Source organism: Podarcis melisellensis (genome assembly GCF_964234715.1).
Source record: "Podarcis melisellensis genome assembly, chromosome: 6".
Taxonomy (NCBI): domain Eukaryota; kingdom Metazoa; phylum Chordata; class Lepidosauria; order Squamata; family Lacertidae; genus Podarcis; species Podarcis melisellensis.
This window is the reverse complement of record NC_138538.1, coordinates 86,955,343-86,983,325: the sequence shown is the minus strand read 5'-3', so window position 1 is coordinate 86,983,325 and position 27,983 is coordinate 86,955,343. Positions and strand designations below refer to the sequence as shown.

The following is a 27,983-nucleotide window of genomic DNA, read 5'->3' as shown; positions in this document are numbered from 1 at the left end:
ATGAATGTGATAGAAATAAGGGAATTGTCACTTAATGTAAAGCGCTCTGTTATAGTATGTAGGAAACATGTTAAATTTAGGAAGTGAGACTCTGTTTACAACTTCAGTTTCAATCTTTGGTTGACTATAAAGTAAGTTGCGCAAATTCCTTTTAATATGTGTATAAACAAAATCCTTTCTAAAAACAAAAAAACCCAACTCAGTCTTTGGTTTCTACACCCTAAAAAGTGTTCTGCTTCTTTCATAAAGTCCAGGGAAAGCCCACCCTGCTTTTTAGTGTACTTTCCTAATTGTGTTAATTTCCTAAAAGATGGGAGTATAAATCCATAGAATTATCTTGAATGGCTTATGTATTCTTAGATGTTTATTTTTTATATTTAGCCAGTGGGAGCTTAATTTTTGGCACTGCTAGCATTGGAGAATTGTAATAATCTAGGAACAACATAAATCTATAATTCTGCAAGGTTAAATATGTACAGGCACCGAACAAAAAGAATCTCATTTTTCTTTTCCTGGTGAAGCTGAAAACCAGTTTTCTCCTGCAAAATGAACTAAGGTTAGACACGTCCTGGTTTGATTCTTGTCCCAACGAGGCGGGAACTACATGCATATATTTGTTAAGCTGAAAAATGATGATAGGGATGTCCCTATCAAGAGCACTTGGCAAACTAGACCATTAGGAGAAAACACGATGCAAGGATACTAAACAGCCATTGTTAAACAAATGAAGCACAGTTTTTAATTATAGCATGTTTTTTAGGTTGCAGTAGAAAGATACAAACTTATACAATAATTTTCAGATAGGTAACTTTGCTAACACACCACACAATTTTAGCATTTTGCAGCTTTGCATGTTTATTACAACTGCTTAACCTAACAACCACAAAGAAAAAGCACCCTCTCTAAATCAGTTGAATTTCAGAACCAGATTCCCCGCCCCCCCCTTCCTTACACTATGGCCACATTCAGAAACTCCACTCGAAGGCAATGAAAATCAATATTGCATACTTGGATTTCATACAATGTAGCAGGAAAACAAAAATGAAAGGCTCTCACACATGAAGAAACGACATTGTTTCATTTCAGTTTATGAACTTTTTGAGATTTTACTCACTTTTTTTGTTTCAACGTATTATTTCATGTCACTTCAGAATATAACAACTGGCTAGGACTATATTTATATATAAAAAGTTATAAAAGGCAGTCAAATTGGCAGGTGTGTCAGCTTTCTTTTATATAAAGCCAAAATCTATTTAAATAAGGCTTATTAGATTTCCCCAGTTAAGATTAAACAAAAAAACTTGAACAAGGCCTAAAAAGCATTGCTCACATTGAAGACTCACTATATTTCTTGCCTGTACCAGAAACAAATTCTAAGGTTAAAGTATTTGTGTGTGCAAATTGGCAAAACAAACATTGGGGGAAGCTCTTGAAATGATATGCCATCAGCTTTCATTCTAATTCTCTCAGAATTATCAACTTCCAGCCTAAAGTAACAAATCCTAAAACAAAGAACACCCTGCACGTTTTCTAAAATAAAAATATATACAGCATATTAATAGTATGCAATATGCAAAAAGCTTTTGTGTTGCTGATGGCAACTTAACACCCGCCCCGCCCCCTATTCACATGTGTACCTCTACTGACAATTACATCACTAAGCCTGTTAGTTTTAAAGACACTCCTCCTGTCCGTCAGAATTTGTAGATCTTTGTGTATGGGCTCCACTCGTTTGACTCTGGGTTGTAGACTTCGACTGTGTTCAGAAACTCATTGCCATCAAAGCCGCCCACTGCATAGATGGTGTTGGCCACGGTTGCAAAACCGGCATTGCTTCTTGGGATGGTCATGCTGCCCATCATCTTCCACTCGTTCTTGGCAGGGTCATACATCTCGACGCAGCTGACAGCACGCGAACCATCGAAGCCGCCGCCAACGAAGAGTTTTCCTGTGGAGTGGATAGCAGTCAATCTTCAGTAAAGAGTAGAGGAAAAAGACCACGTTCTGGTCACAAAAGCTATACTGCAACTGAAAGGTTAACTGTGTACCGAGGCAGGTTAAACATACTGCTTGAGCTTTCAAAAAATTAATGAATTACGATGGCAATAAAATTCTACTTCAACACTTTCCAGCTCTTCTGAATACAGTGGTACCTCTGGTTACGGAAACTTTGGGATGCGTAAGCAGCAAACCCAGAAGTATTTTTCCGGGTTTTTGCCGTGTGCGCATGCGCAGAAGCGCTCTACCGCTGCGTGCGCAGAAGCAGTCTCTCCAGTTGCGAAAACCTTGGGATCCGGCCAGACCTCCGGAACAGATTCTGTCTGCAACCAGAGGTGCCACTGTACCTCCATTGTAGAACTCTCAGCCAAGTTTTCTGTACATACTGGAGTTGGTGGTCAACCGGAAAGTTACATTTTTATTATATTATGTCTTGTTGTTGATTCTGACATTATGAGAAGGGGTATCTAATTTTTGAGACGTAGTTCTAGTAAATAACTTTGTGATTGTTACTATACGGCCCATTACGTTTACGTGTGTTTTCAATTGGATTTGCGTAATATAGGCATTCTGGTGGTTTATGGTTCACAATCTGTCTCTAGACATCTTCAGCCGGTGTGAACTAGGCCTGCAAACACAGAGAGCTGTTTCCCCAATTGCTCTGTCATGTATTCTGATTTGCTGTGCCCCATTTCTTGGCCACAAGGTCTATATCCTCCCCCCACACAAAAGGGGGTTTCTCTGAATTGCGGAGCTCCACTCACACAAACTTACCATCAAGAACGGCAACACCTGCACCACGCCTGGCCACGTTCATCGGTGCAATCAGGGTCCAGGTATTGTTTTCTGGGTTGTAACGCTCCACACTGTTAAGGCAGTTCCAAGATTCAGCTCCTCCGATGATGTACAGATGTCCACCGAGCTCACATACAGCAGACTGGTGTCTTCCTATAAACGAAAAGCCAACAGAAGCTTGCAAATCAGGGGGAGGGGTTTTTAAAGCTGCTCTCTTAATGGCAGCAGCATCTCAAAAACTGTAGGGGACATTTTTCATGCCAGCCAGGAGTCAACTGCCAATAAGTCAGTCCAAAAGGTCCCAGAAAGCGATTCCACTTGTTGCCACTCTCACTAATGCAGTCTGCGAAAAATACTGCTGCAGCAAAGGATGCAGCTTCTCTCTCAAAATCATAGAATTATAGAGATAGAAGGGACCACAAGGGTCATCTAGTCCAACCCCTTGAGACGTGGGGCTCTAACCCACGACCCTGATATTAATGAGTCTCACGCTCTACCAACTGTCAGAGAGTTGATTCTCACCAAATTTCATTTAAAAACTAGCAGACCTCTAACAGTTGCACACTGCAGCTGGAACTGCCCTAAGACATTTCCATTTACTAAAGAGCTTGAATTCTTAAAGCCATCCCAACTTGAAAAGGTTAAATGGAAAGGTAAAGGACCCCTGGATGGTTAAGTCCAGTCAAAGGCGACTATGGGGTTGCGGCGCTCATCTCGCTTTTAGGCCGAGGGAGCCAGCATTTGTCCACAGACAGCTTTCCGGACCATGTGGCCAGCAGGACTAAACCATTTCTGGCGCAATGGGACACCATGATGGAAACCAGAGCGCACCGAAGCGCAGTTTACCTTTCCGCCACAGTGCTACCTATTTATCTACTTGCACTGGTGTGTTTTTGAACTTGCTAGGTTGGCAAGATCTGGGACAGAGCAACAGGAGCTCACCCCGCCTTGCAGATTTGAACTGCCGACCTGTGGTTTAGACTGCAGCGCCACCCGCGTCCCTTCCAACTTGAAAAATGAAAGCAGGGACTTACGGATGTTAAGTGAAGCACAGCTTGTCCAGGATTTTGCTATGGGATCGAAGACATCACAGTTTTTCAATCCTTTCTGACCGTAAGGATCTGAGCCGCCAACAATATACAGCTTTCCATTCAGGGCACAAACACCTGTTAATCCATGGTGGGGGGGAGAGAGAAACGAAACAATTTATTGCCTGAATCCTTAGAAAGAAATAATAACCTTCATAGGGCATTGTAGACTCTTACCTGCATTGCAGCGGTTGGTTCGCAGCTCTGGAACGGGAGTCCAATCATCAATCTCCGGGTCGTACATTTCTCCGCAGCTCAAGTCATCTGAATGGCCGTTGGACCCACCAACAACATACAGCTGCCCCTAAGTTGAAGAAGCAATAAATATTACAAGAAAGATCCATTACATTGTTTTGGTTAAACACGCATGCCTGGGCCTGGTGTGTTAGTAGTGAATAGTTTCTAAATCAGACAAGGAACGCCTCCAAGAAAAGGAATTGTTCTGTCATTACAGGCAACTATGAACCTAGGTGTGTCCTTTCAGAAAATGCAGAGGAACACGTGACTATCACCTTTGTGCTGAACTGCTACAAATTTAAATCGGGGAATCGGATTCTTGGGTTGCTCTGTACGATGAGCTCTTCTGGCAGGGAAAGGAAGTGTGTGGCCCTGTTGATTCTCATTGATCTCTCAGAAGCTTTGGATACCCTCAGCCACACAGCAGCTGTCCAATCAGGGATTGTATGTCTCCGTTTTGCAATGGTTTTGGTCCTACTTGGGAGGACTGTTGTCAAGAGAGTGACGCTTTGGGGGTGCTTAAACTTCAAGGGGGAATTCCACGGGGGTCAATTTTTTATCTTGTGTGCCTCACCTGCGCTCTGCAAGGAAACTCACTGGAATCATCACTGTCCATGCTATCAGGTGCCAGAAATGCATTTTTATTTATCCTTGCTTTGGGCATTTAAGTTTTTGAGATCATACTTCAGCATTACAGTGGAGGCTAACATCAGACTAATCTATTAGTGTTTGCGTGTGTAGGATTTCTTTTTATTATATTGTTGGATGAGCACTTTGGCAAGTGTTGAACTTTCTGCACTCTTCTTTTAAAAATCTGGTTTTCAACTGAATTTACTTGGATTCAGCATGTAATCAAGAGCTTTTGGTGCCAGAGGGCACAGCTGGCCACACATACCATCATACCCCACACATACCATCATACCCCACACATACCATCATACCCCACACATACCATCAACACTGCCATCTGGAACCGGGCTCTTGGTGTCCTCATCGGTGCAACGAAAGTCCAGCAATCCTTTCGGGGGTCGTAACATTCTACGGTGCGCAAACATTCTTCTCTGTTATAGCCACCTAGCAGGAATGCAAAGTACGCAAGAGGTATTTAAGATAACAGAATCTCCTCGGGAAACCAATTTTAGCAAGCAATTACTCCGCAAAACACTTCACATGGCAGTTTGCCCAAGTATGAGAAAATGCAGAGGCCCACGTTGCTTGAAGCGCTAGTTGTATGTTTCCCAGTACGTTTCCGAGCACAATTCAAAGTATTGGTGCTGACCTTTAAAGCCCTAAACGGCCTCGGTCCTGTATACCTGAAGGAGTGTCTCCACCCCCATCGTTCTACCTGGACACTGAGGTCCAGCTCCGAGGGCCTTCTGGCGGTTCCCTCACTGCGAGAAGCCAAGTTACAGGGAACCAGGCAGAGGGCCTTCTCGGTAGTGGCGCCCTCCCTGTGGAACGCCCTCCCACCAGATGTCAAAGAGAACAACAACTACCAGACTTTTAGAAGACATCTGAAGGCAGCCCTGTTCAGGGAAGCTTTTAATGTTTGATGTATTAGAGTATTTTAATATATTTTTTTGGAAGCCGCCCAGAGTGGCTGGGGAAGCCCAGCCAGATGGGCGGGGTACAAATAATAAATTATTATTATTATTATTATTGGTGGTGGTTTTCCTTACCTGCAGCTATGAGCTTGTTGCCAAGCTCTGCTGTTCCCAATCCAGATCGCGCATACTGCATCGGAGACATGGGCTTTTCAATAAGGTCGCCTGGCTGGATCTCAAAACTCAAGCTTTTCATCAACCGTGGAGTGCTGGTCGGAGAACTCTGGGGACTGTTACGCCCGTGAAGGAAAATCACACAAAACACGCCATCCAGAACAGCAAGACACAGGTAGGTATTATCTGGGGGGAGGGGGGGAAGCAAGGGGAGGGAAAGAGTACATTTAATTCCAAAATATGAACGTGTTTTCTTCCACTAAAGCAGGTTTCTTCAATCTCGGCCCTCCGGATGTTTTTTGAGACTACAATTCCCAGCATCCCTGACCACTGGTCCTGCTAGCTAGGGATCATGGGAGTTGTAGGCCAAAAACACCTGGAGGTTGAGGAAGCCTGCACTAAAGCCATACCATTTAAGACTGGAATTTCAGCTTTCCCCCAATATTTGAAGGTGAGAAAAGAACGCTGCATTTATTAACGTAATTGCAAAAAATGGCACTGCCTCCCGCAACTTCCATATTTAAGCATTGGGTACACAGTGGTTTAAAAATAGTATCCCCAGAAACAAAGTTGTGCTTACTTGAGGTCTTCTCTGAAGCAACAATTTTCCACTCGTGTTTAGGACTCTGCACTGCTGCGTTTGGAGAAAGACTTCCAGAGGAACTGCTACTTATCTGCTTGAGATCATTCTCACGGGGGGTCTTTTTCTGCAAAACCAAAAGGCAGCTACAGAAACCCGGCCACAGAGCGTACCGTGATCTGCCTTTGTTTCAGAACTATTTCCTATTTTTACCTCTGTGCAGCCTCATTTATAAGAACACCTGCACAGGCAACTTGACGAATCAAAATCTCAGCAACGTGATGGAGCACGTAATGCACCCCTTACTCGCAAAAACCATTTCATCCCAATACTCAACTCACAGTCCTTAGCTTCTGAATCAAATGAATGACCTAGCTTCACGTACGCTATGCTTTCTAATGGGGCGATCTTCACTTTGTTTCAAAGTACCTGCGACAACTATTATTATTACGCAAGTTTCAAGGGTGCATAGCCTACACAGCAAAACTCTGAAGGCTTATTGTATAAATCCAAGGTATTACATAAGGTTTTCTACCAAATCGCATATGTTGTCTACTTTTTTCAGCACCGTTCTTCCTATCTGTACCAAACCATCGTCTTTAATTTGCAAGTGCCTTATGGTTTAAGGAGTGGGGTGGATGCAATTCAAGCTTGCTGGAGCTATTTGTTTTTACTAGAACCCCAAAATCTACCGACCAGAGCTAGACGCACGGGACATATGGCTAGTGTTTTTATATTTAAAAAATGGTGCCTAGTCTTGAAGACATCCCAAGCCTAGAAATTAGTAAACAAAGCCGTATCCTTTCACGCAAAAATCCACTTCCGTTTAAGCTTTCATTATTTGAACTTCCTTGAAATTGGAAGGGTTTTGTTATTGCTATTGTTAAAACAATTAAAGACAGAAAGCTTTGCCAATCTCCTGCAGATCACCCAGAGATCTAGGAGAAGATCCCAATCTACCTTCTGCCCACCTTGGGTCTATGAAACCCATCTCTGTTGTTTCAGAATAATTACACCAGTTTCCTCTATTGAAGCCATTTCCCCTTTTGTCTAAGATACTTCATTTCCACTCTCCTCTCTCTCCCAAATGGGATTTAGACACCTCCCTTGGTGCCCCTGCTCCTCTGAATGTTTTTATTTTAATTCATTTGTTTTTAACCTTTGGGAGATAAGACTCCGCCATCTTTTCTTCTTCTTTTTCTTCCCAGAATGTCTCTGGATCCGACATGGTCCCAGAGGCATTCTCAGAGAAGGAAAGCGTAACTACTTTGCAGTTGGCGTTTTTGCTTTCCAGTGAACCCAGTCCAACTGCCTGCTGCTTTTTTAAAACAAAAATGGAGAGAGAAAAGCAGACTGATTGCTGCCTTATAAGCTTGTGGGGTTTGGGGGGAAAGCAGTGAGTTACATCTGAAAAAGGATCCCCATGTTTTCAGGATGTGGTTTTGTCATTTTTTAAGTGGGGTGCGAGTTCTGTCTGCAACACATGCTTTGGGGGTGTTCCTTCTGGGAAATGGGTACAGTGTGTCCCGCAAGACGAACGCCTCGCAAGACGAAAAACCCGCTAGACGAAAGGGTTTTCCGTTTTGGAGGCGCTTCGCAAAACGAATTACCCTATGGGGTTGCTTCGCAAGACGAAAAAAATCTTGCATCCCTTTTCTTAAGCCGCTAAGCCGCTTATCAGCTGTTCTGCTGATAAGCCGCTTGACAGCTGTAGCGCTAATCCGCTTAGCTGTCAATGGGCTTGCTTCGCAAGACGAAAAAACCGCTAGACGAAGAGAATCGCGGAACGAATTCTTTTCGTCTAGCGAGGCACCACTGTATTTTGCAGTTATTTAGGAATCAAGTATGGGGTTTGGCATTTGGGCTTAGGCTCAACATCTGCCTTGCACTTAAGCAACCTACTTGTCTATTGTAACTAGCCAGACCCCGCATGGCTGCCATTTGAACACTTTGTTTTTAAAGGGACAAATCATTTAATTGAAGTCTGAGAATTCTTGCTCACCCCTGAAAGACTGATTTGCGTCTAGGTTCTACCGACACCTGTACAGACTTTTTTTTTAAACAGCTCCCAAGTATTAGGAGATTTAAACTTCTTCAAATCTCAACTCCTGCTAACAAACCTATTAAATTAGCAGCTGAGAGAAGGCTAATATTATCAGCTCTCTGGTTCTTGTAACTCCAGATGCCACCACCTAATTACATTTAAGTTGCAAAATGAACTGAACTCTGCTTCGTCACAGATTCGTTTCTAGTTCAAATATCTTGACTCATTTAGGCTGCTGAAACTCAAAACTCCCATTTGAAAATGTACTTTGAAATTGAATTATGGCAACAGTGGCAGTTATCACATCCAGAAAGTGAGTAAAATTTTCACCAAAATGTTCCTGCTGTTTGCAGGCTATCTGAAGTATGCCATTATTCTTGCAAAGACAAATTGGTTCTGCTCAGTTTGTGCCCTGTATGGCAGGTTTCCCAAAGGAAATCTCCAGGGCTACTTCACGACGTGCTACTCCTAGTCACGTGCTGAATAACCTGCTGCAACTGAAAGCTTGCACTTCTATGCTACGAAGCTCTGCTTCCAGAAACTTACTCAGCGCTCATTGTTTGCCTCGGATCGCTTAAGCTCTATCTGCAAGCTCCTGCAATCTTTAGCACTCCCTTCTCAACATTCTAGAAGCTTTAAGATGAAATTCCATTAACTGCTCTTGTTCATTAGGCCGTGCTTTCAGTACTACGGCATATTTACAGTCGTACTTTGGAAGTCGAACGGAATCCGTCCGACTTCCAAAACGTTCAGAAACCAAAGCGTGGCTTCCAATTGGTTGCAGGAGTGCTCGGCTTCCGAAAACCGTTCAAAAACTGAAACACTCACTTCCAGGTTTTGATCGTTTGGGAGCCGATTTGTTGGGGAGCCAAGGTATGACTGTACTATGTTACAGCTTGAAGGAACTAAATTGGGGTTGGCCCTACAGATGTTGATGCGCTATAACTCCCACTGTCCGTGCCCATGCTATGGGCCATGGGCTGAGGGCAGCTGAATTTGGCAACATCTGGAAGGCCACGCTTGCCACTCGTGAACTAGACCACACGAGCCGTCTACGGCAGCTACTGTTTTTTCTTCCTTTTACTACTCTGACCAGTTTTACCTGAGGTTACCTCAGACCATGTGCAATTTGTACCTGCACAAACTGAATGTGGTCATCATCACTGCCATACACCTCAGCCTGTCCTTCTAGCAGGTTTCCATCAAGCAGCTTGTGATCGGCTGAGTAGTACAACGTTTGAACCTGAAAAACAACAGAACAGCCATGTGGCTACAGTCTCCCATTGCCTAATTCAACTATCGGTACATAGAACACAAGACTCCGTAAGGGCTCCATGTCTCAGTCAGGTTCTCTTCTTTCCATCTAGCAGAATGGCAAAAAAAAAATTAAAAAAGAAGTTGCTCTCATGATGACAGATCTTCCAGCACGACGGATCCCCGCTTCCACAGCTCAAAAGAAATCTTCAGTTGCCTTGACTTCCCTGCGCCGTAACATTAAGATGTGTGACGGTGTACATTATCTTGCAGAATAAACTGTACAGGTTGACAATCTCAAACACACACAAAAACTGTTGCCGCAATCCACATTGTTCTTATTTGCAAAATACAAACATCTTCTCCTTGTCCAGTTAAGTGAATAATGCATGTAAACTAAGAACAATTGGATTACAAAAGGGGTCATGTTAAAGATGAGCTGTATCCGGCTAAGTTGTACTTTTGAGTAGCCCAGCTCACAATGTCACCTAGCTGGGTACAACCCAGTGAGGCTGATTTTCCATTTAGGAAAGTCTACTGCCCATTACTACAGTGGTGCCCCGCAAGATGAATGCCTTGCAAAACGAAAAACGCGCAAGACGAAAGGGTTTTTCGGTTTTTGCGTCGCTTCGCTAGACGATTTTCCCTATGGGCGTGCGAGTTTGTTTGCTTTTTCTTAAAGCCGCTAAGCCGTTAATAGTCGCTAAGCCGCTAACAGCCGTGCTTCGCAAGACGAAAAACCCACAAGACGAAGAGACTCGCGGAACGGATTAATTTCGTCTTGCAAGGCACCACTGTACGAGAAATTTAAGGGGAATCTAAGACTATTTGACTGGGCTTCTAAGGAAGGGCAGAATAAAGCAAACACAACCATTCTCAAAGGTTGCTCGTTTGATGGCAAGCTAGGTTATATTTTTGCAAACAATTCAAAATTTATATTATCTCCACAGCGATTCTCAAGACGCTGGCATTTCTGATTGAGACTACACTGACCCCTGGGTATGTGAGAAAGGCTATTTAATTACACAAGTTTTGTCAAAAGTTAAGATATCCTGTAAAGAAGTAAACACCATTAATCATCATCATCGTTTTTTGCCCCCAGCGGATTTTCTTAGGAGAACTGGGGCACGACTGCTGCTTCTTTACACTTGAAGTTTCTTCTATGGTTCTTCAGCGCTGAGTATCCTAGTTTTGTTAATAAACCTATGGGGAGATAAATCAATGGGGAGGAACAACCATTAGAACCTTTTACCTACTGTCTCTCTTTAAGCAAAAACCCTGCAAAAAGGAACACATTAAGGACATACAGTGAGCCTTAAAAACCACCTCCCCGTTTTCACCAGAGTGAAGTTGTTAAAAGAGTAAAAAACAGAAACAGAAAAACCAGATTGAACAGTTTATTCAGCTCACCTGGAAACCCCCCTAAGTTTCTCAGCTTAGGGATACCTACAGTGAGATTTAAATTTTTCAAATAGGTTTTTTTAAAAAAGAAAAAAAGAAAAGAAAAAGGATCATCCTTAATTTCAGAAAAGCTTAATTGTTAAAGGCTGCCGAAGCTCGTTTTTAAAAGACTAACCTCTTCCATCAGATCTCCTAGACTGTCTCCATTCTCCCAGATGCTTCGTTGCACCCAGTTGATTACCTTTGTGTATAATTTGCCATTGCTGGGCAAGCTAACATTGTCTTCAAGCATGACCTCCAGCTGGAATAAAAAAGAAAAGGGTTTAGCGGCTAGGAGAGATAAAAGACCTAAAAGGCTTGCCTACACAAGATTAGATAAAATCTCAAACATCATTATACCAACACAGAACTTTCTAGAGGTATAATTAATGCAAACTGCTTTGACAGTTTGTTTTGCTTTATAAATGACATTAACAACAACAACAAATCCAGAACAGAGGATGTAAAATATCAAGGTTTGCTCACATTCTGGTGTAACAAACAAACAGAATCTCCTGCTTGGGGCTATACAGACAGAAGCAGGCTCAATTGCCAGTGGTTCCCATTAAGTTCTATGGCAGTACTTCTCAAACCGTGGGTTCACCAGAAGGCCTTGTGACACTTCCAGGTGCGTCTCAGTGCCACAACCTGCCCAGTACCACCTCCTCACCTGCCTGCCTCACCCTCTAGCTCAGGCATAGGCAAACTCCAGCCCTCCGGATGTTTGGGACTACAATTCCCATCATCCCTGGCCAACAGGACCAGTGGTCAGGGATGATGGGAATTGTAGTCTCAAAAACATCTGGAGGACTGGAGTTTGCCTATGCATGCTCTAGCTGCCCAGGGCATTTTGGCTGAACCCATGCCAGGACCAGCAACGCCATTCGTGTTAAGCGAAAGTGGCCAGGAGACAGAGGTCTGGCGGGGCGAGTGCAGGCAAGGTCAAAGGGCCAGAGGTGGTATTGAAGGAAACTAGAAAGCGAGATAAAAGGTTCGTGGTAATTCATTGGGAATAGAAAGGAAGAGAGAGGAAAACTATTATAGGAGGGGGGAAAGAGTGTAAAACTAAGGTGGAGGGATGGAAAAAAAGTAGAGTGTAAGTTCAGGGGTAGGGAATATTTTCTCCTTCTTTGACGATCACTTGTAGCCGAGTAAGATTGTCTTCCGTGAACACGGTTTTAACCCATTAAGTGACCATGGAGGCTAATTCTGGATCCACAAGTCCTTCCACAGTGGGGAAATAGGTTTCCTGGCAGGAGTTGATCACGGTGAGGGTTTGCCAAACATGCCTTCCTCTTAGCTTGTTTCTCCTTTTTGCCCCGAGTTCGCGCTTCTTCAAAGTCCACAACATCTTTGGTAAAGGCTGTCTCCAACTGGAGCACTCACAGGCCAGTGTTTCCCTGTAATCAGTGCTTATACGACATTTTTAAAAGATTTGCCTTGAGAGCGTCTTTAAACCTCTTTTGTTGACCACTGGTATTTCGCTTTCCATTCTTAAACTGGGAATGGAGAAGTTGCTTTGGAATACGATCTTCAGGCATCCGAACAACACGGCCAGTCCAACGAAGTTGATGTTGAAGAATCCTTGCTTCAACACTGGGGATCTTTGCTTCTTCCAGTACACTGGCATTAGTTCGCCTGTCTTCCCAAATGATGTGTACAAATTTTCAGAGACACAGTTGATGGAATCTCTCAAGGATTTGGATATAGTTTGTAAGTGGCCCATGTTTCACAAGCGTTCTGTAAAGTTGGTAGTATAATAGCTTTGTAAACGAGGATTTTGGTTTCCCTTTGAATCTCCCAATCCTCAAACTCTTGGCGCTTCCATCGGGAGAAAGCAGCACTTGCAGAGCTCAAGCGATGCTGGATTTTCAGAAGACAGTCCACAGGGCAGTGTCAAAGACCTCAGGCCAATAAAAGCTATATACAGGGTTTGGTTTTGCTCTCTGCATCTTTCTTAAAGCTGTCGAGCAGTCAAAATCATATCCACTGTCCCCTAGTAAGTCGGAAATACTTTTGGGATTCAGGAAGGATATCCTTTGATATAATTAGGAGGTTTGCAAAGATCCTTGCAAGAATTTTGCCAGCCACAGCTAATAAAGATTTCTGCAGTCTGTTCTATCACCATTAAAAAAAGGGGGGGGGGAAAGATTGATGATTTTGGCATCCCTGAAGTCTGCTGGGATCTCCTATCTCTCCCAGATTTTTTTGTCGAGCTTGTGACATCGTTGTGTATGTTCAATTCTGCCCACTTTGAAGACTTCAGCAGGTACCCCATAAGGTCCGCTGGCTGGCTTTTTTGTTTGGTCACAAGGAACACAGGAACGTGCAAGCCCACGCACCACAACAAAGTGATGACCCAGCAAATGAAGCTAGGGAATATGGTACAAGCTGAGTGTGGAAGAATGGGAGGAGGGAAGGGGAAAATGTAACAGAAAAGCCTTCTCCACTTTTAATAGCTGCCAGGTCAACTAATTCTGTCACAGGACCTCCAGAGCAAACATCTACACCAGCGGTAGGCAACCTAAGGCCCGGGGGCCGGTTGCGGCCCAATCGCCTTCGCAATCCAGCCCACGGACGGTCCGGGAATCAGTGTGTTTTTACATGAGTAGAATGTGTCCTTTTACTTAAAATGCATCTCTGGGTGATTTGTGGGGCCTGCCTGGTGTTTTTACATGAGTAGAATGTGTGCTTTTATTTGAAATGCATCTCTGGGTGATTTGTGGGGCATAGGAATTCATTCATTCCCCCCCCCCATACAGTCCGGCCCACCACATGGTCTGAGGGATTGTGGACCGGCCCCTGGCTGAAAAAGGTTGCTGACCCCTGGTCTACACTTTGCTTTGGGAAAGCTGAGCTAAGGAACTCCTTGCCCCAAGGAAAACGCTGTAGTAAAAGAACGCAGCAATTCCCCAAGATTGATTAGGTATCTCTAGAAGATGTCAGTGCTTGCCAGCTGATTGGAACAAACACTGCCTCCACCCACTGCCGTTTTTTGACTGGTGGGCTTCGATAATTTTCAGCCATCTCAAGTGGGTATTGGTAGTAGAAAACTTGAGAATCCCTCTTCTATGGAACAAAGTAAAAGGGTCCCAATTCTGGCTTGGAATTGGGAGGGGGTGTGTGGAATTAAATGCTGCACTTTTGAGATAGCTGTAGTGACAAGACTCCTGGGAGGTCCAATATGTGCATGTAAAATCACTCAGCTTTTCTGGAAAAGGTCATGGAAGGAGTGACAATTCCAAACCGAGCAACTCAAAATCTGCAAGACTGTTTGTCCATATGTTTTAAGAAAAGCAGTTTTGTTTAAAGATTTCCTGGTAGCATTAAAACGTGAACAAGACTAACGTCCATTTTTTTTACGGTGAAATAGAAAGGAGCATGAGATTGCTCACCTTTAAACGTGGCAATTTGAGAAATTCCTCCTGGTCAGAGATCTGTAACAAGTGCTCCTGAAGGTAACTATCAATCTTGCTCAATAAACGCGAATCGCCCATGGTGCTTGCAAAGTTCCGATAGGAGATGCAGCTTTCGACACTCATTCTGGAGAGCAAATAATCTCCACAAACCTTTTAGAAAGGCATACAATTATGTTATTTTTTTAAAAAAAAGAGGTTCAGTACACTTCTGGGGCACTTTCTGTTTCTCACTTCTTATAGCCCACCAACCTTGCCATGGCACCCATTTCAGCAAATCAATTTTACATCTTCTCTTGCCTTTAACGTATTGCTGCTCTTAATTTAAGACCAACGGCATTACTGTTAATCAAACTTTTCAGAGACATCACTCTCAAATGCCTTTGCTGGTACTATCCAGCAGCGATAACGCTAAATTGAGCTGCAGAAATGGGAGTGGCGCTGCCTGTTTTTTCTTCTAGGAAAACGGGACCAAATATAATCAGCCTTTTATTTTATATTTTGCTGTAAACATTTTAAATAAGCCAGGATATGCATTATCTGCAAGCATCACCACTTTGCTGTTTGTGCAAAAGCAGCACACAGCTCATGTGTCTACAGTCACTATCTGCTACAATTAAAGGAACTGAGGCCATCGATATCTGATTGCCCGGTTCACACATTAATCTGCGCAAGTGCGCTGCCAGAACTGCTGACATCAGCAAACAAATGTATTTTACAAAACTGTCCCCAAACTGTTCTGAAATCCATACAGCGGACCAACAATTAATCAAATGAAATCCTTAGGCTCTATTTCATCATCATTATTGATCCTAATCTATAAATGAAATGCTCTAAGATGAACGTGGCTTTTTTGTGGTAAAAATGCAGGCGTATTAATCAATATGCCTATTCAAATGCTTGAGTTGCTCATTAAGATTAAAGATATAGCTCTTCCTTCTAACTAGGGTCACAGAAACTTTGGTTTCTTAAGTGTCCAAAATTTATACCTGCTTGACTCTCTCCATCTTCAGTTTCTTGGCTGCAGAGTACACATCTTTGACCAGTTCTTTATCAGCTTTCAATCTATTAAAGTTATATGGTTATTTTAGAATTTGTTCTTGATAGAGAGCAAAAGATAAAGTGCCTATCGTATGTAAAACAAAAACCAAGTCACTTACTGAGCAGTGTAGGCATAGTTTAACAGGACTTCAACAGCTGCTGGATGAAGATCGTCAAACTTTACATGGGAAACTCCGTGAGAGTCGCTGTCGTTATTGAAGATTTCAAACAGATAAGGACTGCAGCAAGCTAGAACAGCTCTATGTGCCAACATCTCATACCCACAGACCTGTATTAAAATAAGAGAAAAACTTGTGTTTAAACCTAAATAGTTCAGCCTAACAGATGGTATGCAATGTTACGTCTTACGGAATACAAAACCACTGAAAATCCATGCATTTATTGCAGTGGTTCCCAATTAGCTAAATACTTCAGACCCCATTTTTCAAAAAACAAGCCATGGACCACCTATTTTTGTTATGTGAATGGTGCCACAAGACCCCTTGGGGGGTCAATCAATCAGGAACCAATAACTGAACAGATTTCAGAGCTGTAATGATTAATTACAGATGGTCTCTTTTACCACTCGCTTTCGTTCATGACCCAGTTTCTAGTCTCGTGGATTTAAATAAGGTAAGCACATTTCTACCACTGATTTCAGTTAGAATACTTAGTTCTGGCTGGATCAGGCTCATAATTTTAAAAGGAGACTTCAAAAGAATTCTATCTAATGGTGTAGTGAGTTTTCAGAATGCGTAAGGCCAAGAAATTAATTAAGAAATTTATTAACACCATACCCCCCCCCATTCCAAACTCAAAACATAACACCCAGTTGTCACGCTGTTACCTGGAGTCTAACATCACAGAACTGGCCACTTTTTCGCAAAGCATTTAGCTTGGCAACGGACGACTCAATGAAGTTTTCATCTTCGAACATCAAATAGCCATTAGGAATCATTTTTGCTGTTTCTGTGGCTGAAGAGGAAAGTTTGCAATTGTAAGTAGAACCAAGCGTGATGTTACTTGATGCAAAGCCTTTTTGAGGTTGTAATCCTATTTAAACTACAACTACAACCCCATGCTGCTTACCCTATGCGAGTAAGCATCTGTGAAAGCAGACACACATGCACAAGGCTGCAAATAAACGGGAGGAATTCAATGTGCTATTCTGATCATTCCGTCAGTTCGGTAATTCTGCCTTCCAGACGGAACCATCTCCCCACTTGCAGCAATAGGGGTGTTCTCCAGAGACACACACCCCAAGCCAATCTGCAGGGGATGTGGGGTTAAAGTGATAACAACTACAGTGGACCCTCTGGATATGAATTAAATTCGTCCTGGGGGGTCTGTAAAGGTAAACGGACCCCTGACCATTAGGTCCAGTCGTGACTGACTCTGGGGTTGCGGCGCTCATCTCGCTTTATTGGCTGAGGGAGCCGGTGTACAGCTTCCGGGTCATGTGGCCAGCATGACTAAGCCACTTCTGGCGAACTAGAGCAACACACGGAAATACCGTTTACCTTCCTGCCGGAATGGTACCTATTTATCTACTTGCACTTTGACATGCTTTTGAACTGCTAGGTTGGCAGGAGCAGGGACCCAGCAACAGGAGCTCACCCCATCGCGGGGATTCGAACCACCAACCTTCTGATCAGCAAGTCCTAGGCTCTGTGGTTTAACCCACAGCGCTACCCGCATCCCTTCTGGGGGTCTGTACTTAACCTGAAAAGTCTGTAACTGGAGGCGCCGCTTCTGCCGGAAGTATACACTTCCGGGTTTGCCGTGTTCGCAACCCAAAAGCTACATATCCAGAGCAGTATGTAACTCAAGGATTCACCGTACTAATTTCACTTGCTACTGAAATGGGAAAGTTTAGTGAGAGCACCCAAGGCATTGTGCCCTCTCAACCATGAGCAGTGCTGGCAGAAAGACTGCCAGAGTTATCAGCCACTGCCACACTGCAGGTTTGTAATAATAATAATATTTTTTTTATTTATACCCTGCCCTTCCCGGTTTAAAAACCAGGCTCAGGGCGGCTAACAGCAAATATAAAACCTTGATTAAAATGTGACTTAAAAACAACATAAAATGCAGCATCAGTATCAATAAAATTCAAAAAAATCAGGGGTCATTTTGGGGGGAAAGGCAAGAGGGGAGTCACCAGTTTGTTTGAAGGCAATTTTTAATCAGTTTTCCAATTAAGCAGCTTATATCAAAAAGTGATTATGTAATTGCTATCGGATGCCAGTTTGCATGACTCTCTGTTTTTTATTTGGGTTTACGGTATTAAAATCAGATCAAAGTCTATCGTACTGTACAGCTGACTAATCAATACACTCCACGTCACAATAAATGACATTATATATGCGTCGACCTGAGTAAAAACGTATCAGATAAATTTATGTTGTGGTAACTAGGAGACCTTGAATAATCCGAAGTCTTCTTGTGTGTTAATATGAGAGCACGTCAATTTATATTCCTCCTAAGTTAAACAGCAGCTTGGAATAATGCAGGCAGTTGCGTCTTCTAAACGGATGACTCCAAAACTACCAGGCTTTAAAACGATGTAATCAAGTCCTTAAAAGCTATAGATACGAATTTCTTCTGTGGTAGTTGTGCATCATACTCTGCAAGAGAAAACAAAGAATAAACTGATTAATTTGGGATTTCTGCATGTTTAGAATCCGTTTAGGACTTGATTCTATGCCAAGTGTGAACTGCCTGAAAGGCTATGAAAACAAAAGCCAACATTTTCTAAAATTAAAAGGTGTTAATGGAAGCCTGCCGCTATTAAGGAAATCAGGACAATTTTGCACGAAATATTATTTACCCCCAAATCAGTAAATGGTACATAAAGACTGCATCCTCTTTAGATCTGTTTCAATCACTCAGCTATATCCTACAGTAATTCAGTTACAGCACATTCGTATTACTGTAGTTGACCCAGCAAACAGAGATTAGTCTGGGCAAAGTCTACATACGGCAGCTTTTATTGGATAGACCTACATCTTAAAGCAACTCTTCTTTAAAAAGTCTGAGCCCTTAAGTAACCTGTAACACCCACACTGTAATATAACAACCGGCGGGGGGGGGGGGGATTTCTTATAAAATGTAAACCCCACTATGATTCAAGATCTATTCTATTCCCAGAACATTATCTCTTACAACTGTTCGCAAATATTCCTCACTGATGGCTTTGAAGTTTTTTTAATATTTTGGCGTTACCGTATTTTTCTGTCCATAGGACGCCCCCATGTATTTTGGGGGACTCAAATTTAAGATAATGGGGGGGGATGGCCCCATGTATAAGAACCCCCTAATTTTTGACATTATTTTTTAGGGGGAAACCTAGTCTTATACATGGAAAAAATACGGTAATTACTTTTTATATAATATGTAAATATGCAACCAAGTTTTAATCCTTGGGCGGTACCACATTTTCAAAACAATCTGGGAAACTACTTATTTTCTACTCACTCAGAAACAGCAGTATCTCCCCCAGCCGGTATTCCTAATATACGTGAGCACGATCACAAAAGAAAGTTTCTTGTGAAAGTGCCTCATCCTGTAACTATCTGTATCTGTACTTGTGTAATATGGATAAAGGGTTGGGATTAACAAAAATGGAGAGATGTGATGTTATGGGTCTAGCAGCTGGAGAGGTGAGACATGGAAGGCAGGGGTGAAAGAAATATCTGCTAGACGTTGTTGTTGTTTAGTCGTGTCCAACTCTTTGTGACTCCATGGACCAGAGCACGCCAGGCACTCCTGTCTTCCACTGCCTCCCGCAGTTTGGTCAAACTCATGCTGGTAGCTTCGAGAACACTGTCCAACCATCTTGTCCTCTGTCGTCCCCTCCTCCTTGTGCCCTCCATCTTTCCCAACATCAGGGTCTTTTCCAGGGAGTTTTCTCTTCTCATGAGGTGGCCAAAGTATTGGAGCCTCAGCTTCAGGATCTGTCCTTCCAGTGAGCACTCAGGGCTGATTTCCTTCAGAAGGGAGAGGTTTGATCTTCTTGCAGTCCATGGGACTCTCAAGAGTCTCCTCCAACACCATAATTCAAAAGCATCAATAGATCAACCGAAATCCTTCCAGAAATGTTTCCAAACTGGTTTCGGAACTAAATCTGTGTTAGTTTTACGATCCTGCTCAGTAGCCAAACTGAAAACTACACAAATTTGCACCAGTATTATTTAAAAGGAGAAGTTTTGATTTCAAATTGACTGCTAATTGCTTTGATTTTCTTTTTTGGGGGGAATATAATTTACTTAGGAGGCCACTTTAAGCAGATGAAAACATTAGCAGGATTTTAATAACACTTGTAACACAGCAGGAAGACAGGAGTGCCTGGCGTGCTCTGATCCATGGGGTCATGAAGAGTCGGACATGACTAAACAACAACAATGCAGCAGATAACATATGCGCCGACTCCATGGGGCTTGAGGGGGCCCGAGCCCCCTCAAAAATTTGTTTGGGGGGCTCCGCCCCCCCAATAATCTCCGGCGCCCCTCCAGCAGAGCGCCATCGCCGCCCCTCCCCCAGCCCAAAATGCACAGGGAGGGGCGGGCTGCATGCCTCCTGCCCTCCCTCCCGAGCAAAAGCTCCACCCAATTTCCTTTGGAGCTGATTAATAGGCGCAGCACGCTCTCCCCTATTCGCTCACGAGGAGGCGGCGCCACTTTATTTGCATATTCATGAGCTTATTTATTATTCATGAGCTTTCCCGGCCCCCCCCAATATTTTTTATAAGTCCGCGTCCCTGGCAGATAATATCGATAGATTCATAAAATGGATTATGAAATAATACGCAGTTGAAAAGGTTGCAAGAGGACCCACAGAGGGGATGGTGCGAACTCTCGAGATCCAGAGAAATCTCTAAATATGGGTATCTATTTTGTATTGTTATAACGCTACACTTGTAAAAACAAATAAAAATTATTTCCAAATAATAATAATAATAATTGTTCTGATTTTTCTTTGTGGAACAGCTTAATTTGCATCAATATTTAAGTGGTCTCTCCCCCAACTAGAAGACCATTTACACAATCCATAGGAGGTTTGAAGATACTTTAAGGTGTCCTGCTGTACTTTATGAAGTACACTGCTTGTTTTAACTCCAGCTTTTCAAGGGTTACTACACAAAAAGTAAAAGTCACATCTTGTTGCTCCAGGAAAGTCAGGGACGCTGAGAGGGGCATCTTGCGTCCTGGCAGCCCAATACCTCCATAGACATTGCCCTTGCTTGCTCCCCTGGGAGGTCGACAATGCAAGTAGCTTGACTTGAACCCCAGAGGCGCATACTCCATTGTCTCTCAAGACAAATGGATAATAATAATAATAATAATAATAATAATAATAATAATATATTTATACCCCATGTGGCTGGGTTTCCCCAGCCACTGGGCGGCTTCCAACAAAACACTAAAATACAATAACCTATTAAACATTAAGCTGGGACGCGGGTGGCGCTGTGGGTTAAACCACAGAGCCTAGGACTTGCCGATCAGAAGGTCGGCGGTTCGAATCCCCGTTGCTCGGTCCCTGCTCCTGCCAACCTAGCAGTTTGAAAGCACGTCAAAGTGCAAGTAGATAAATAGGTACCGCTCCGGCGGGAAGGTAAACGGCGTTTCTGTGCGCTGCTCTGGTTCGCCAGGAGCGGCTTAGTCATGCTGGCCACATGACCCGGAAGCTGTACGCTGGCTCCCTCGGCCAATAAAGCGAGATGAGCGCCGCAACTCCAGAGTTGGCCACTACTGGACCTAATGGTCAGGGGTCCCTTTACCTATTAAACATTAAAAGCTTCTCTAAACAGGGCTGCCTTCAGATGTCTTCTAAAAGTTTGGTAGTTATTTTTCTCTTTGACATCTGGTGGGAGGGCATTCCACAGGGCAGGTGCCACTACTGAGAAGGCCCTCTGCCTGGTTCCCTGTAACTTGGTTTCTCATGGCAACAGGAAGGACGTGGCCCCACATGAGACTGAAATTAAAAGTTCCATTATACACGCATAACTCCTTTTAAAATTATTTTTTATTGGCTTCATACGAACACACTTACTAGCACTACAATACGAACACTCTTTCCAGAGACAACTGGGCACAGCATTAATTAAATTTTCTGCCCATCATCAGTTCCTTTGGATTTCTTCCTAAATCTATTTCCACTATTTCTGACTCGGCTGAATGCTCTGCTTCTGCTTCAACAGGTTCTGAAGATTAGCTTCGTCATCCTAGGGAGTTTTGTCACTGTTCCTCTTGTTAACAAACATGATAAAAATCAAACTACAGTAAGTACTCTTGAACAAATCCGTCCTTTATAATTCCCCTATCCCTCCTCTGTTGGTATGTTTTTCCACTAGTGCAATATTCCAATTTTGGGAGTTTTAGTGAGGTGTAGCATCATCTATATGTCGCCTTTAATATATAGGTGGTGCTCAAGTTCTGTTGGGGTTACATTCCAGGGACAGCGTGTAAAGCCAAAACATACTGTATTTTTCGCTCTATAAGACGCACCAAGTTTCTGGAGGAGGAAAACAAGAAAAAAAATATTCTCAATCTCAGAAGCCAGAACAGCAAGAGGGATCGCTGCGCAGTGAAAGCAGCGATCCCTCTTGCTGTTCTGGCTTATGGGATAGCTGCGCAGCCTGCATTCGCTCCATAAGACGCACATACATTTCCCCTTACTTTTTAGGAGGGAAAAAGTGAGTCTTATAGAGCAAAAAATACGGTAAATGGCCAAAACATTATGGGTTCAATGGCGGGTGGGGTTGCCAAAGTCTTTTCACCCCAAACACCTGCCCCGCCTTTCCAATTAAAAAATCCAAGTGCATAAAGCTTGAATAATTTCAAGTTGCTAGTTACCTGTGGTTTCTTTAAACTGTGTGGAAACTTGATTTAAGGCTAGCCATTCCCACCGTGAGTTGCAGACGGCCTCTTCTATTTCTCTAGTCCTCAATCTATTTCCCATTATTCCCTGGGACTCTCTTGTTGTACCCCTATCTAGATCTAACAACACACCGCACGTGAGACCAAACTCCTTTCACTAAATTCATAGCTGTCCAACGAACAGCCAAGAAGCAGTTAAGTGACATAGGGATTGCTCTTTCATCTTTTGTCTGAAAAGATTGAACATGGAGTTTTTGCGTCCAGGACGCGTTAGTTCCCCACATTCCTTTTCTGTTAAGGAGCAATTCACTGTAGGCACCAGGCAAAAGAGGTCCTTTCTAACCAGGCCTTTGGTTAACATCCAATACCCTTTTAAAATGTAGCTCTTTGGGGGGGGGAGTATTATTGGGTTATTGCTTTTATTTTTATTTTATATACTGTGATATTTTTATGTGAACCGCCCTGAGACCTCCAGTTATAGCGCGGTATATAAATTCAATCAATAATAATAATAATAATAATAATAATAATAATAATAATAATAATAATGGCATTTAAGCTTAGGGTATTCGTTCAAGTTTTCGTTCCTGCTTTTCAAAATTTTCAGCACAGACATAAACTGACTGGCAAACTATATCAGTTGATTTGTTTTATATATGGCACTCCCATACTCAAGACTAGCCTTATTTGAGTAAGGTTCCAGAGTGAGTCATTGTTTCTTCAACGTAAATACAAGCCTTAATTGCTTGGCCTCCTATAACTTTTTTTTAAAAAAAATGCTTATGATGCATACCTTTCAAAGAGTGCCAGGCTAGACGTAGATTTAAAAAGCTGGAAAACCAGAAAGCTGTTGCCCCAAACCGTACTGATGTTCAAAGTGCTTGTTTCACAGCTTAAACACAAAGTCATTCTTAGTGTTTGAGACAGGCACATAAGAAAAGAGAAATGCGGCCACCATCCGTCAAGAGGAGGGGCAAATAAAACCGTCCTGCAAAGTTCACAGCACAAACTAAATCCAATTACATCCAGACACTGGTTAACTACAGAAATTCTCTTACACCTTTCCTGGAACACAGCTCATCTACCTTGCCCCATACGCGAATAAAAGTTTAGCCAACATGAGCTCATGATGCATCAGACCCAAAACAATGCATGACGCATGAGAGAGATTGCTCTACAACCTCTGAAGCAGATTTTGATCAAAAGCAACACTCCGGGAGGGCTGCTTACCCTCCTTTCCAACCTTGCACAACGTTTCCCAGATCTAAATAATCTCCCTGAAGCTGTTCTTAGATTGGAGGAGGGGAGGAGAATGCAGGTAAACCGTACAGGTACTGTACCTGCATTTAGCCTTCCAAGGTGAACAGCAGACTTGTCCGCAGACTCACACGAGATTTAAGATGGGAAACATTTGAGTCCCTCACAGCTGCTATAAAATAAGAATAAAAAAATGTATATAGACCTCAGACCTCCCACATCACATCCTAGTTTGAGTCTCAGAAAAATGTTTTGCATGCTTGTACTACTACTAACTAAACATGATACTGCTAAGCGTATCTCTTGTGACTACACAGTGCATGCTAATCGGTGCTATAAACTTCTGTAGGAGAGTGCAATTTTAAGTAAAACTGGCTGGGTATTTTGTCTTTCCCCGCTGGCTGCTTTCTCACTTAAGAGTCCCACAAACACGGTTCCAGATATGTAATTTACTTTTACAGACAATGCATCAGGAATCTCAAAGGGTGTGGGGAAGCAGTTGGCAGCGGCCAGGAGGATTTTGAGCACAGAAAGGGCTGATGGATTAGAAGTTAAGCTTGTTTCTCTCACTCCTACCCCTCCTCAACGTAACCTAAAGGGGCTTCCAAACACACATTTACATGTAATGTGTAATTTGCCCCCTCCCTAGTGTGTTTATGTATGATTCTGCTACTGTTTTAACTTCAGCAGGTCCATCTGGAGTACTGTAGATGTTATAAAGCAGGGGTCAGCAAACTTATTCAGCAGGGGGCAGATCCACTGTCCCTCAGACCTTGTGGGGGGCCGGGCTATATTTTGGAAATAAAATAGGAAGACGTTCATTTTATGTCCCACAAATAACCCAGAGATGCATTTGAAATAAAAGCACACATTCTACTCATGTAAAAACATGCTGATTCCCGGACCGTCCATGGGCCAGATTTAGAAGGCGATTGGGCCGGATCTGGCCCCCAGGCCTTAGTTTGCCTACCCATGTTATTTAGAGGTTAGCTGTCTCCTTCACCACCAGCAGCCAATCACGTTATTGTACAACACTAGAACTTCACATCCAGAAATCAAAGCACAAACCATTTTCCCAATATGATTTTTATATATAGCTATATATGATCATTTAAATGAAGGGCTGGACTAAGATAAATGCACAGCTGTCTAGAAGACATTATGGTCCTTGACATAATGCCTTTGTAGGCAGGCCAAGAGCAAAATCCCAGACATTTATTTAATATGTGAGGCAAAATATAGGTTTCTCCCACTGAAGCAAACGGAAAAAACAGAAACATAATCCAGAGAACTGCTCAGGCCTTGCCTAATTATAACACAGAGAAACCGTATCTGCCTCCGGATTGGCCAGCGTGGCTTTTCCTCCCCACCCAATCACGCCTCCAACTGCAGCAAGCATTTTGGAGCAGATGCTTTTCAGCTCCATGTGCTTGGCAACAGGACGGGGGCAACAACGTGGAGAAAGAACAAAGGCAAAGAAGGAGAAAGGAAAACCTCTCCACAAATAACGAAAACCCTTCAAAATTTGTGGTAATCTCCTAGCTGCTTCTTAGCGATTGTACAGGTAAAATGCTTCCTCGCCCCAGACAAAAACAAAAAGGAACATGCACTGGCTTCCTGTCAGCTCACCCTTTTCAGAAACAGCCATCAAAATGGGGGTGGGAGGAAATGCACTATGGGGCAAATGTGCCATAAACCTGTGAAGCTGCTGGGATTGGTTGGAACTCTCCAACCTCACTTTCTTTTTTCCAAAAAAATTTATTAGTTTTCACAATATTATAAACAAACAAAAACAGAAGACAAACAAAAACAGAAGACAAACAAACATAAACCATAGCCTTATTGAAAATTACAGTTATTAACTATGTTAAGTGACTTCCTCGCATCCCCTTGGTTGAATTTCATTGCATGTCCTTTTAACTGTTTTCCAAATCCCAATTTTTATTAAATTTAACTTAAACATTAACATCCTTAGATCTTCACCTTATGGAATTCTGAGATCTCCACCTTATTTATGTTAAGTGATGAATTAACATGTTTAATTCCAACCTCGCTTTCAAGGCTGCCCCGCCTGGCAGACCATCCAGAATCCTTTGACAAGGAGAATCTAGCTTATTTTCTTTTACACAGGTTCTCACCTTTTAAATCCCTGGTGGACTTTCCTTCCTTGGAAGAGGCTGGATGGTCCACCTGTCAGGGATTCTGTAGGTGAGATTCCTGCACTGCAAGGGGTTGGAATAGATGAGCCTCATTCACCTTTCCTAACTCTATTTGCTGGCACAATGGAGCCAACGCAATAAACCACACCAAAATGAAGGGGGTGGGCACTCCATAACCAACATGAAGCCTACATCTACTTCCCGGTGTCGTTTATCCATGACGCCACGAAACATCGTCAGCCACTACTGCGAAGAGGGTCACGCCCACCACTGCAATAACCCACCTAAAAAATCGAGGGCAGCATGGCACAGCCGCGGTTCCCTTTCTCTCTGGGGGAAAAAGTACGCAAGCCTGCGCACACCTCAAAATAAAACAAGGTATAACCTCAATTCCAACGCACTTGGAGGGCGTGCGAGGATCATCCGTCGGCGGAAATAACAGCAGAAATTAACAACGACCAGAGACCTCCTTCTCCAGACATCCCTTCCGCCATTTGCGGGAAAAAACGGGTTGCTTCTAAAAGCACATTTTGCACACACTACAATGGGTCTATGGACCGCTCCTCTCACCCCGAAGTATTCCTCCTGCACCATTAAGTGGCACCACCCAATGTTTCAATTCAGCACCCCACGCGTTCCAAGCGCCCTTCAAAGGAAAAGAGGTCTCGCCCCATTTTTGGCTTCCCCAGCCCTAAATCGCCTCGCCGCGCGGCAAGATCCTCCCGCCACCGCCCCCGTTTACTCGGAGGTAAGCCCCATCGCGATCAAGGAATGGGACGGGCGGTTTCACAAGGTTGGGGGACAAAAAAGATCCCGCGCGCGCCGTGCGCCTTTACGCACAAGAAAGCCTGCTTCCAGTTCGACTGCGCCACGCGGTCCCTCGCTGGAAAGAGAGGCTCTGGTGGGCCTCGCAGCCCCTGCTTACCTGGTGTCTCTCGACGCAGGCGATGCCGCTCATATTGAGAACGTCCAGGCCGCTGAGGGGGAGAAGGAGAAGCTTTGCGCTCCGGCTGTGCGCGCAGCGCGTCGAAGGCGGGGACGGTTGGGGAGGCGGCGGCCACCAAGGGCGCGACGACGCCAGCCGCGGCCAAGGGAAGGGCGCTGTCGGGGGAAGCTCGGCTGGCTCCGGGCCTGGGCGGAGAGAAGGAGAAAAGGGGGGGAAAGAAGAAAAGGAGCCGCTTGGCGCGCAGGCAACAATAGCCGAGAAGGGCGCCGAGTGGCACGGGCAAGACAGACGCAGAGGCCTCCACACCCTCCTCCTCCAGCGACGACTACCCGCCTTCTGCGGCTACCGCAGCTCGGGCTGGAAAGAGGCGGGTGGGGAAGGACGTTCCTGCCGCCGCCGCCACTCCTCCTCCCTCCCCTCGAGGGGACTCTTCGCGAACCAGTAGCCTTCCGCCTCTCCAAAACTAAGCGCGTTTGGAGAGGGGGGAGCTGCGCGAGGAGAACGCGGATTGCTGCGCTGGCCGCGGGGGAGGGAGGGCGGAAAAGGAGTCCCGCCGCGTGCGAAGCTGCAGAAGCGCCTCTTGCGCCTCCCCCTCTATTTTTTTCTTCTTCCTTGCATCGCCTCCCGCTTGCTGCAAAGTGGGTCAGGAGAAGAAGAAGGCGATGATGATGGGGGAGAAGGGGGTTGCTGTTCCTTTGCTGCTAAGGATTATTGTTATATTTCTTGGCGTCCTTTTTTTTCCGGGGGGTGGGGAAGAGAGGGCGTCGCTGCCAACCTGTTGTGCGTTTTCTTGCGCAGCAATCCGGAGGAATTCATTGCACTGTCATTTGCAGCCGTCGCGTATTTTTTTGCTCCCCTTCGGTAACGGGAGGAAAAGAAACCGATATAACCATTCATTATTTTTATTATTGTTGATCTTACTTGACTTTTCAGCAGTTCCTAAACCTGCCCTGCTGCGTGCTTGTTCGATTGCAGAGGGTGGGCTGTTTACTGTATGTCCAAGTTAAGTGGTGAGTCTCTACGCAGCTTACTCGGGAGTAACAAGCCCCGGTGCAAGCGGCGCAAAAACACCCGTGCATTGGGGCGGTGCGCAAAAGTGCACTTCGTTTTGCAGGGACGCAAGGTGTTT

The 27,983-nt window shown here is 43.9% G+C and overlaps 1 protein-coding gene and 1 long non-coding RNA gene across 2 annotated transcripts; both read right to left on the bottom strand.

Moving 5' to 3' along the window:
• Window positions 1-713: 713 nt before the first annotated feature.
• Window positions 714-27,217, bottom strand: IVNS1ABP (influenza virus NS1A binding protein). The gene is made up of 15 exons (XM_081914874.1): window positions 26,834-27,217; window positions 18,034-18,238; window positions 16,459-16,586; window positions 15,731-15,900; window positions 15,560-15,635; window positions 14,550-14,723; window positions 11,291-11,416; window positions 9,596-9,703; window positions 6,417-6,543; window positions 5,798-6,022; window positions 5,071-5,192; window positions 4,059-4,185; window positions 3,828-3,959; window positions 2,773-2,946; window positions 714-1,948 (listed from the first exon to the last, which is right to left on the bottom strand). The coding sequence occupies exons 3-15, from the start codon at window positions 16,567-16,569 to the stop codon at window positions 1,695-1,697; spliced, it is 1,926 nt and encodes a 641-aa protein (XP_081771000.1). The 5' UTR covers window positions 16,570-16,586; window positions 18,034-18,238; window positions 26,834-27,217; the 3' UTR covers window positions 714-1,694.
• LOC309371879 lies at window positions 9,950-10,778 on the bottom strand. Its single transcript, XR_014169297.1, has 2 exons — window positions 10,507-10,778; window positions 9,950-10,261 (listed from the first exon to the last, which is right to left on the bottom strand). It is a non-coding gene; the product is annotated as an uncharacterized lncRNA (long non-coding RNA).
• Window positions 27,218-27,983: the final 766 nt, after the last annotated feature.